Source organism: Cicer arietinum, chromosome 3 (genome assembly GCF_000331145.2).
Source record: "Cicer arietinum cultivar CDC Frontier isolate Library 1 chromosome 3, Cicar.CDCFrontier_v2.0, whole genome shotgun sequence".
Lineage (NCBI taxonomy): Eukaryota > Viridiplantae > Streptophyta > Magnoliopsida > Fabales > Fabaceae > Cicer > Cicer arietinum.
The window spans coordinates 52986990-52999368 of record NC_021162.2 but is presented as its reverse complement, the minus strand read 5'-3'; the positions used below and the strand labels follow the sequence as shown (position 1 = coordinate 52999368).

General features: G+C 33.3%; 1 protein-coding gene across 2 annotated transcripts in view; it reads right to left on the bottom strand.

The window, feature by feature from the left end:
- Nucleotides 1-8518: 8518 nt before the first annotated feature.
- LOC101502941 (dol-P-Glc:Glc(2)Man(9)GlcNAc(2)-PP-Dol alpha-1,2-glucosyltransferase) overlaps nt 8519-12379 on the bottom strand; it is a 6264-nt gene continuing 2403 nt past the window's right edge. The window contains exons 4-9 of one of the 2 annotated variants that reach the window (XM_004492282.4): nt 11512-11845; nt 10477-10738; nt 10177-10314; nt 9890-10094; nt 9393-9535; nt 8519-8822 (exon numbers count right to left, since the gene is read on the bottom strand). In XM_004492282.4, the coding sequence (XP_004492339.1) occupies nt 8563-8822; nt 9393-9535; nt 9890-10094; nt 10177-10314; nt 10477-10738; nt 11512-11845 (1342 nt within the window). In that variant the 3' untranslated portion in view covers nt 8519-8562. The remainder of the gene's footprint in view (nt 8823-9392; nt 9536-9889; nt 10095-10176; nt 10315-10476; nt 10739-11511; nt 11846-12379) is intronic. The other variant, XM_027333028.2, reaches the window with a different exon arrangement.

Sequence of the window (12379 nt, the reverse complement as noted above, 5' to 3'; positions counted from 1 at the left end):
ATATTATTATTGAGAGAATGATTGAATGAGATTAGACATTGAGAGCATGATTGAGAGGGGAGAAAGGAGGAGATCCACATCAGCTTTTTGGCTGATGTAGGAAATATTTGTATAGGTGGATGAAATAGAATGAGGTGGCATTCGGAGGTGAGGTAACATTCGGGGGTCTGTTTTAAATATATATAATAGATTGATTAGTAATTTTGTTTTTTCTATTTTTTTAATTTCGTAATTTTAGTTTATGCATTGTTTTTAAATTGAGATATTTTGTTTTATCTATCAATTTGACTATTGAGGATGTGATGAGAACATAGAATGCATAATCAAGGAAGAAAGTCTAGAGGATATTTAAGGTCTTGGAACCTCAATGACAAGAGCAAGGTCAAAGAAGGCGAAAGAGGTTTTAAATAACTTGATAACCACTTTATTTGAAACAAGTACAACTCATGAAGAATTGAAGCCCAAGATAGTCAATTGTTTAACCCAAATTGAAGAAGTTAAGGAATGAAGACGGCATCTATGTGTTATCAAATTTTAATATTAGTTTTAATTAAAGTAATAGACTAAATTAATAAGAAATTTGGGTGTAACTATAAAAATTTCAGTTGGACCAAATTTAGAGAACTTTTTAGGAGTTGTCATTATAAAAGGCAAACCCTTATTTTTTTTAAGGAGATTTTTTGGAATATTGTTTTTGTGAGGCTTTGCTCTCTAGAGTTCTTGAAAGAATTCATCTTGAACTTATCAAGGTTGTTAACCCTTGTGGCGTTCTTCTTGGTTTATCAATCCTTAGATTGTGGCACCAATTTTGTTATTGGTTTCTTTGTTGAATAATAATATTGAATTTCCTTTACATCAAACCATAATACTCCAATTTTTCCAATTTTCGTGATCAGTAACCTGCGTTCATATCTCGAGTTCTATATACTGGTTTTCACTAATTCAAAAGCCTAACTTGCGTTTCAGAACGTCATATTTCACCTCGTTTTGGAATCGGCCGAATCGGGGTTTCGTTGTGTCGTTTATCGCGGTCTCTAGTTATACGCGATTTTCACTCAAATTTGTAAGTTTCCGACCCAGAACGATCCTTAAAGTAAACCATGACTATTAGGATCATATCATTTGGTATCAGAGCTTGTCTCTAGGTTTGGAATTGAGGAAAATTGTGTTTATGCATTTTTTTTCTTTTCTTGTGAAACCCAAATTGCTGGTTGTGTTGTTTTGTTGAATTGTTGTTCTTAGTTAATTGGTGTGTTGCTGCTACTTAAAAAAAACAAAAAAACAAAACAAAAAAAGAAAAGAATACAAAAAAAATTAAAAATAAAATAGTATTGTTAAAAGTAGTGCACACTACCTGTTTGACAAAATTCCTTAGATTAATTTTCCAATCACATTACTACTGCTTTGTGTTACTCTAAATTCTTCATACTGATTTTTGGTTCAAAATATTAAAGTTCTTGTTGATTCAATTAAGAACTTGAAGAGAGCAATTGAGTGGAAAAAGGCAAGAGAGATTCATTATATAAAAAAAAGCCAAATTGAGTGAAACACGAGTGACAAATTCAATAGTGTAAACACGTGAGCTGTGTGGTGAGGTCCTTTATTTTTTCACTTTACTTGTTTTCTTTTGTTTGTTTAAAGTATGACAGGAATAAGTGGTGATGATAGCCCTCCTCCAGGAGTAAACAACAGATTGTTAGTGGAGGCTATAACGGCTCAAATGCAAAGAATGTTGAGGGAACATACTGAAGATTTACATGCTAGAATTGAACAGTTAGAAAATCAAGAAAATTATGGCGATGACGGAGGTAGGAGGAGGAGAAGAGAAACTGAAGGTGGTGGTAGAGGAGATAGAATAGAGGGAGTGAAGCTTAAAATACCATCTTTCCAAGGAAAAAGTGATCTGGAGGCCTACCTTGAGTGAAAGATGAAAATTGAACAACTCTTTTCATGCAATAATTACACTGCAGAGAAGAAGGTAAGGGTGACAACCATGGAATTTACTGATTATGCACTCATTTGGTGGGACCAATTACAAAAAGAAAGAGTGAGGTGTGAAGAACCAATGGTGGATACTTGGGTGGAGATGAAAAGGTTAATGCGGAATAGATTTGTTCCTTTTACATGCTAGAATTGAACAGTTAGAAAATCAAGAAAATTATGGCGATGACGGAGGTAGGAGGAGGAGAAGAGAAACTGAAGGTGGTGGTAGAGGAGATAGAATAGAGGGAGTGAAGCTTAAAATACCATCTTTTCAAGGAAAAAGTGATCCGGAGACCTACCTTGAGTGGGAGATGAAAATTGAACAACTATTTTCATGCAATAATTACACAGCAGAGAAGAAGGTAAGGGTGGCAGCCATGGAATTTACTGATTATGCACTCATTTGGTGGGACCAATTACAAAAAGAAAGAGTGAGGTGTGAAGAACCAATGGTGGATACTTGGGTGGAGATGAAAAGGTTAATGCGGAATAGATTTGTTCCTTATTACTATCATAGAGACCTTCACAATAAGCTTCAAAGGCTCACACAAGGTAGCAAAAGTGTGGATAATTATTATAAGGAGATGGAGGTGTGCTTAATTAGAGCAAATATTAGTGAAGATAGGGAAGCTTCTATGGCACGTTTCTTACAGGGGCTGAATAGTGATATAAGTGATGTTGTGGAATTACAAAATTATGTGGAGTTGGAGGATTTAGTGCATCAAGCTACTAAGGTAGAACAACAACTGAAAAGAAAAGGTGTCCGAAAGAATTCTTCTAACTTTAACTCCTATAGTTGGAAGGATAGAAATAAGAGGGAGGGAAGTACTTCATCAAACACATCCATGGTTGCACCTCAGAGAGTTCAAAATAAATCCAATGATGCTCATAAGAAAACAAAAAGTAGTGAAATTAAATGTTTCAAATGCTTGGGAAGACCGTGTTGCTTAAGGAGAATGGAGATATTTCTAGCGGGTCATCTTCTAAATCTGCTACATCTAGTGATGAAGAGAATGAGGAAGAAGTTGTTGAGGGAGGAGACTTATTTATGGTTAGAAGAATGTTGGGCAGCCAATCAAGAGACTTGGATGAAACACAAAAGAATAATATTTTTCATACTTGATGTCTCATCCAAGGCAAGTTATGTTCTTTAACTATAGATGGAGGAAGCTGCACTAATGTTGCAAGTGCAAGAATGGTAGCAAAAATGAACCTAGTGACTAAACCCCATCCAGAACCATACAAACTTCAATGGCTTAATGAGGAAGGCGAGCAAATTGTGAGTGAGCAGGTGGAAATGGATTTTTCTATTGGGAAGTATGAGGATATCGTTATATGTGATGTAGTTCCGATGGAGGCTTGTCATTTACTTCTTGGAAGGCCATGACAGTATGATAAGAAAAGCAACCATGATGGTTATACAAATAAGTTCTCTTTTATACATAAAGAACGCAAAATTACTCTTGCTCCTTTGTCTCCAAGAGAGGTTGGTGAGGATGAATCCAAAATGAGAGAGAAAAGAAAAAAAGAGAGAAAAGAAAAAAATAGTCAAAAAAAAGAGGGAAAAGAAAAAGAGAATGAAAAGAAAGAGAGAAAAACACAAAATTTGTTCATAAAAGAAAAAGAGGTTAAAAAGGCTATGCAATTAAAAAAGCCAATGCTATTGCTTTTAAGCAAGGAGAGTGACTTAAAGGTTGCAGATCTTACCAATTCTTTTCCTAGTGAAGTTGTTTCTTTATTGCAGGATTTTGAAGATGTAATTCCCAAATAGGTTCCTCAAGGCCTACCACCTATAAGAGGTATAGAACATCAAATTGATCTTATTCCAGGTGTTTCATTGCCCAATAGGCCAGCATATAGAGCTAACCCCCAAGAGACCCAAGAAATCCAAAGGCAAGTTGAAGACTTGATGCAAAAGGGATGAGTGCAAGAGAGCTTAAGTCCATGTGCAGTCCCCGTTATTCTTGTACCTAATAAAGATGGAACTTGGAGGATGTGCACTGATTGTAGAGCCATCAATAATATCACGGTAAAGTATATACATCCCATTCCTAGATTAGATGATTTGTTGGATGAATTGCATAGTGCTTGTGTGTTTTCAAAAGTTGATCTTAAAAGTGGATATCATCAAATTAGGATTAGAGAAGGAGATGAATGGAAAACAGCCTTAAAAACAAAATATGGCTTGTATGAATGGTTAGTCATGCCTTTTGGACTAACAAATGCGCCTAGCACTTTCATGAGATTGATGAACCATGTGTTAAGGGAGTTTCTAGGGAAATTTGTTGTGGTATACTTTGATGACATTTTGATTTATAGCAAATCTTACGATGATCATATTTTGCATTTGAGAAGTGTGTTGGAAGCTCTTAGGCATGAGAAATTGTATGCAAACATGGAAAAATGTGTTTTATATACAAATCATGTAGTTTTTCTTGGTTTTATTATTAGCTCACAGGGAGTGTAGGTTGATCAAGAAAATGTGAAAGCTATTCAGGTAGAGCCATCAATAATATCACGGTAAAGTATAGACATCCCATTCCTAGATTAGATGATTTGTTGGATGAATTGCATGGTGCTTGTGTGTTTTCAAAAATTGATATTAAAAGTGGATATCATCAAATTATGATTATAGAAGGAGATGAATGGAAAACAGCCTTTAAAACAAAATATGGCTTTTATGAATTGGTTGTCATGCCCTTTGGACTAACAAATGCGCCTCGCACTTTCATGAGGTTGATGAACCATGTGTTAAGGGAGTTTCTAGGGAAATTTGTTGTGGTCTACTTTGATGACATTTTGATTTATAGCAAATCTTACGATGATCATCTTTTGCATTTGAGAAGTGTGTTGGAAGCTCTTAGGCGTGAGAAATTGTATGCAAACATGGAAAAATGTGTTTTATATACAAATCATGTAGTTTTTCTTGGTTTTGTTATTAGCTCACAGGGAGTGCAGGTTGATCAAGAAAAGGTCAAAGCTATTCAAGAGTGGCCAACTCCTAAGAATGTTAACGAGGTAAGAAGCTTTCATGGCTTAGCTAGTTTCTATAGGAGGTTTGTTAAAGATTTTAGTACATTAGCTGCACCTTTAAATGAAGTGATTAAAAAGAATGTGGGATTTAAATGGGGTGAAAAACAAGAACAAGCATTTGCTACCCTAAAAGAAAAATTGACTCATGCACCTATTCTTTCATTGCCTAATTTCCTTAAATCTTTTGAAATTGAATGTGATGCATCAAATGTGGGGATATGGGTTGTTCTGATGCAAGAGGGGCATCCCATTGCTTATTTTAGTGAGAAACTTAATGGTGCTGCCCTTAATTACTCTACATATGATAAAGAATTGTATGCATTAGTGAGAGCACTACAAACATGGCAGCACTATCTTTTACCAAAGGAATTTGTAATACATAGTGATCACGAATCATTGAAGTATTTAAAGAGTCAAGGTAAGATCAACAAGAGACATGCCAAGTGGGTTGAATTTCTTGAGCAATTTCAGTACGTGTTCAAGCATAAAAAAGGTAAGTCAAATGTTGTTGCTGATGCACTTTCAAGAAGGTATGTTTTGTTCTCTACTCTTGAAACTAAGTTTATTGGTTTTGAGGTAATTAAGGAATTGTATGAACATGATCCCGACTTTTCTCAAATATATAAATCTTGTGTGCATGCTGCCCAAAATGGATATTTTAAGAATAATGACTATTTATTTAAAGAAAAGAGGTTATGTGTGCCGAAAGGTTCCATTAGGGATTTGCTTGTGAAGGAAGCACATGAGAGAGGATTAATGAGACATTTTGGAGTACAAAAGACTTTATACATGTTGCATGAACATTTTTATTGGCCACACATGAAACACGATGTACGCAAATTGTGTGAAAGATGCATTGTTTGTAAGAAATCTAAGTCTAAAGTTATGCCTCATGGTTTGTATACTCCTTTACCAATACCTAACTCCCCTTGGATTGATATTTCTATGGATTTTGTTTTAGGTCTTCCTCGGTCTAAGAGCAAAAAAGATTCAATTTTTGTGGTGGTGGACAGATTCTCCAAGATGGCTCACTTTATACCTTGCAGAAAAGTGGATGATGCTTGTCACGTGGCAGATTTGTTCTTTAAAGAAGTAGTTAGACTTCATGGTGTACTCAGAAGCAGTGTGAGTGACCGAGACACTAAATTCATTAGTCACTTTTGGAGGACACTTTGGGGTAAGCTTGGAACTAAACTTCTCTTTTCCACGACTTGCCACCCACAAACTGACGGCCAAACAGAGCTGAAGAAGATTGCAATTTGAGGGTAAATTCAGTTCAAGAAGGAGGGAATGATGAGGACATAGAATGCATAACCAAGGAAGAAAGCCTAGAGGATATTCAAGGTCTTGAAACCCCAATGACAAGAGCAAGGTCAAAGAAGGCGAAATAGGTTTTAAATAACTTGATAACCACTTTATTTGAAGCAAGTACAACTCATGAAGAATTGAAGCCCAAGATAGTCAATTGTTTAACCCAAATTGAAGAAGTTAATGAATGAAGGCGGCATCTATGTGTTATCAAATTTTAATATTAGTTTTAATTAAAGTAATAGACTGAATTAATAAGAAATTTGGGTGTAACTGTAAAAATTTCAGTTGGGCCAAATTTAGAGAACTTTTTAGGAGTTGCCATTATAAAAGGCAAACCCTTATTTTTTTTAAGGAGATTTTTTGGAATATTGTTTTTGTGAGGCTTTGCTCTCTAGAGTTCTTGAAAGAATTCATGTTGAACTTATCAAGGTTGTTAATCCTTGTGGCGTTCTTCTTGGTTTATCAATCCTTAGATTGTGGCACCAATTTTGTTCTTGGTTTCTTTGCTGAATAATAATATTGAGTTTCCTTTACATCAAACCCTAATACTCAAATTCTTCCAATTTTCGTGATCAGTAATCTGCATTCATATCTCGAGTTCTATATACTAGTTTTCACTGATTCAAAAGCCTAACTTGCGTTTTGGAACGTCACCTTTCACCTCGTTTTGGAATCAGCAGAATTGGAGTTTCGCAGCGCCGTTTACCGCGGTCTCTAGTTATACGCGATTTTCACTCAAATTTGTAAGTTTCCGACCTTGAACAATCCTTAAAGTAAACCATGACTATTAGGATCCTATCAGAATGTGGTATGAATAATATGATTAAGTGGAAGTCATGTCAATATTTATTGTTTTAAAATTAAATAAAATATTTAAATAATTTTTTTTTATTTGAAACTTAATTAAAACATAACAAATATAAAAAAGGGAAATTAAAATGAGGGGAAGTTGAATTAGATAAACCTTAAATACCAAATTTAAGGAATTTGTGACTGCCTCCATTGACTTCTTATTTTAGTCTCACTCTTAACTCGATTAAAATAGAAGAACTAAAATGTATTTAAGTTTGATTTATTACGTAGTAAGGGAGTCTTTTGAATTGTTATCTCTAGTTAAATTTTTTTCTTAAATGTATCTCGAGTAAATTAAATATTTAGAAGCTTACAAAAAAAAAATAATATCTAAAAGTTTATTAATTATTTAACTTAAATGTAATTTTAGTATTTTATTTTATCAAAATCATAATTTTGGTTTCTTTTACTTTTTATATCTGTAAATTTGTATTCCTTAATTTTCAAAATTATTGATATTTTGTCCTCTTTTTCAATTTGAATTTCAATTTTATGATATCACAATCGTTTTAGTGATATATAGATGTGAGAAATTTTAGTAATGTAAAATTTAAATTTAATAATATCATTTTATTATTTTAAAAATATTTAAAAAAATTCTTTTTTTACTTTAAAAAATGTAGTTTAACTTTAAGAAATAAACACACTTTACAAAAATAAAAACGTATTATTTTCCCAAAGTAAACATGGCTTTAGAATCAGCTTCTCAAAGTCAAAATATAGAAAACACATGTTGGTCCGTAATATAGAGGTGGAATATCCCCCAAAAAATCCATCTATTATGGAAAATTCTTTAGGAAGCCATCCTAGTTGAAATGAAACTTTAGATAAGACTGGTTTTGTGCCTTCTAACTTGTCCAATATGTCGTAAGAAAGTAGAATCTATTGATCACACTTGTAGTGATTATATTTGGGCATCCAGATATGGCTAACCTCTCCTTTTAGCAACATAAATGGGATAGGTCCCGTTTACTTTTTTAAAACAAGACATGTAGTGAATAATTATGATAGAATTCTGTAAAAAAAAAAAATACAGTAAATAGAAGATAAAGAAGGAAAAATATATTTTCAAAAACAATGGTTTAACATTTTTCAATTTTTTTAAGATATTAAAAAAATGACGAAGGTAAAGTTTTGGCTAAAGCGGCATGGTGTATACAAAGCAAGAAGCAAGCACACATTGCAGGGGCGATTGGTGCAGAGCTGGGGATTTAGTTTCCTACGAACTTAGAATTTATGGTTTTTATTTAAAATGTCATTTTGTATAATGTTTTCAAAAATTATATGGGCACAAAAAACATAGCACTACGTTTTCACTAACTAAAAATGGCACATTAAATAAAGCAAGGCTTTTTTGTTTTCCTTTTTTCCTGATAAATTAAGTCACCATATAAACCTTTGAATCCCAGGCTCATGATCCCAATGAAATGGCCGAAACAAAAACATCATCATTGTAAAGATATTGACACCAACATATAGCATCCCTGTAAGAAGCCAATGTTGATCATCCCTAATGTTACAATGCAGCACCAAGAAATATAATGGGATACTGTAATATCTGAACTCTATGAGTGGAGCTGGTACAAGAACAGCAGCTGTAGCCAAGAAGAATGCCAATATCCATAATTTACTTCTAACTTTCCCTGTTTGAGAAAAGAAAATAGTAATAAGAGTTATGTTTTTTTCACATCAAATTTCAATAACGTCTTAAATTGTTAAGACAGTTTAAATGTGGTTCATAACGTTTAGAAGATGGTTAATGAATACAATAAGGTGTCGCAACTCATTAACCATTCATTAAACACAAATAACCATGATTATGAACATTATTAACCATGATTTTCAGACATTCAAATATACATATATCTATTAATCATCCAAATTGCGTTCAAATATACATGATTTTCAGTTGTTCAAATATACATGCTATTCATTAAACACAATTTGTGTTCAAATACACATTTCAAAATTGGGTTCAATGACATTTAAAATCGTGGTTCATTGAGTTAAGTAAATGATTAGTGAGTTGCGACACTTTACTACATTCGTTAACCATTTGTTGAATGTAATTAACCACATATTTGAACCGTGTTAATAAATTAATTTCTTGTCGAAATTTGATGTCAAATTTATGCGTCTAAATATAATTTTTCTAGTTATAACGCCAAAAGCAATTGAACCAAACAAAATACTCTGTTTGGCAATGTACTAACCCAACATATGAATGATTGAAAGCCATGAATACACGTAAACTGGCACCAGAAGATATTTAATTGACCAGTGAGCCATGATGACTTTCCTCCAGAGATAGAAAGGGTAATGCCGGTTATCGGCAAGAAGGTATGGATGAGCTACACTGCAAAAATCAATGCAAATACATTCAACAAAACAATTGAGATTAATCAAGTCTTAGAATGCATCATAAGTATTAATTTTCTCGAATTAGAGATTTAGATTGAGTTGAGCTGCGTGAGTAAGTGTTCAAAGATTTATGCAACATGCAAGGATAATTTATCACTTGATATGATATCAAATGAAAATGAAAATAAAGAATATAATGTACTAATAAAATGCTTTTGGAAATATGAGCTTCAAATTTTACTGTATCAGACAAATCAGACGGAATTCACCAGAACATGCAGTATATCACTGAAAAATCAAATACAGATTCTGCTAGCCAGTTAAATCAGTGATATGAGACTGATGTAACCTGAAAAAGTGTACAGAGAAAATGCCAGCAATAAGGGCCAGGAACATCTGAATGTAACTAAGGGGCCTACGTCTCCAAAACGATTGAAACAGGTCCACAACATGGGTGAAAGTGAGATGCATGGGAGCCTGAGCCAAAACAGAAACTAAACTAAAATAAAGTATCTGAGCAAAATGAGGGGTAACAGCATGTGCTTCTTTTGCACCTGCAGTATCAGTAGAATACATTAGAAAGAGGGTTTTATTGGCCAAAAAGATCACAAGGGATAACAAGAAAACGAATGTTACCCAGAACAATACTTCCATTCCAATAGACAAATATAACAAAGGCCATCAACACCAAGAGAAAGGGGCTAAATGAAATTAAAAGCTCCCACTTCATACGCCATAATGTTAAAAGGACTGTGTAAATTTCATCAACCAAACCTGCAAAATAATATTAATATATGTATTTATGTTTTGCACAATATGGGGGTAGGGAGTGGGATGGGTGAATTATCTGCCATGAACTTGGTTATAAATATTTTATGTTTTTATGTATGAGCATAAAAGAGACCTTGCGGTTTTCCTAAACATGTATAAGCAAACCTGATGAATAGCGAGGAGTAGATGCCCTTGGCTTAGGCAAAGAGTGCTTAGCAGTATTTACAGACTTTCGCCTTTTTAGATCTAAACTCTTTGCACTCGTACCAGTAGAATATGTGAAATCATGCTCAATTGATACATCTGACTTGGCTTTCCTTCCATTGCCCTTTCCATGCATCAGAGAAATGTCTATTATACCAATGCATGCAACAAAAAGGACCCATATAATATTTGTTTGTCGAACAACAACTGCAAAGGCTCCAACCTACATAGACAATATTGGACTTATTACAGCCACTCTATGAAATAGAATTACATAAAGAATTATCTATATATGATGTTAAAGGTAAAATAATCCATACATAGGAAGTGTCTAAACCTATTCATCAACATACATAAAAAGCAAAAGAAAAAAAATATTGATTCAAAAGACCTCCTTCTCATTCCTCAATAAAGTTATCAGCACAAAAATATTTTTAATATCTTTACAATCTCAACGCTAATGGTGAAGGATTGAAGGGTTTCTCCTTTGAGCTTCCTCATTTTGTAGATTATATAAGAATTTACAAGTACCAAGAGTCATGCAAACCAAATTCAAGAAACCAAGTCAATAGAAACAAGCATACAACAGAAAAAAACAAGCATACAACAGAAAAAGTATAGAAAAGATCCATTGAACTAATAATAGCTACGAAAATAAAACTAATTCACGTAGTACAAAAATAAATTTTTATGAAGTTTTTTCTGAACTCAGATGACCATGAGGTATTAATTTCGTATATTATGAATTTATTGGGTCTTCCAATAATAATAAGAATATACTTTCTTCCCTTAGTTATAAGTACAATCGATCATAATAAGAAACAAATGAGGTCTGTCTAGTAAGTACATTCAGTAACAAATATCAAGTTATAAACAGTAGGCATCTGTTTCAGTAATCACATGATATTAAAATAAAGGAACTTATATACATCGGAAAAAAAGCTAGACATCTATTTATATACATGCTTGCAACATAAAAGTCTAGATATACCTTACCAATGCACTAAACCAATAATTCTTTTTCAAACTTGCAAGATACATAGCCAGCACTGCAGTAACGGATGCAACGTCTGTATAATAAAGAAAAGTGAAGAACCAGTGAAGGGGGTACAGGGATAGGACAACTGCATGAAGCATCGCCTTTCTGTCACCAAGTGTTGGCTTCAAGTGAATAATAATTTCATACAGAATTATGCTGCATATGACAGCTAAGACACCATTGATTGATCGAAGAATGGAAGCAGAGCACAGATCAGAAAATGATGAAACAGCTTCTACACAGTAAAGGCCTGGAAACAAAGAAGCAATATGGGCAAGTGAAAGATAGTACCTGCAGAAGTTTTTATATTGGAAAGATCAACAGTGGTATTTGATACTACATTATCCTTTAGATAACTTATATTGAGTTGTTGATAATATTCATCTAGGTAAAATTGTTTGTTCACTCAAACTCTTGATCCTCAAATTTTAGCAGTAGTCCATATATTACCTTATAGCAGAGCCAGATAATTTACAAAGAATTTAGCAAACATCCACAACTTTTAATTATTCAAAACGGCTCAATATCTTTCCCAGATGTGCATTTAGTATTTACTCCTTCAATTAAGCATTATATATATATATATATTCATTACATAACCTTACGGTTGTTTCCATTAGTATGACTCTTCATTTATTAACTAATCACTTAAACAGTTAGACCAAACAAAACAACCGTCAATTATAAATTGCTATATTAGGAGTTTATTCACTTGAATACAGGGATGAAGCTTCAAGAGTGTTAATGATATTTGTTTACAGTTGAAATGATACCCCGAACAACTCTTGTCCACACATTTATCAAATGTCACCAACTGCAATTCCT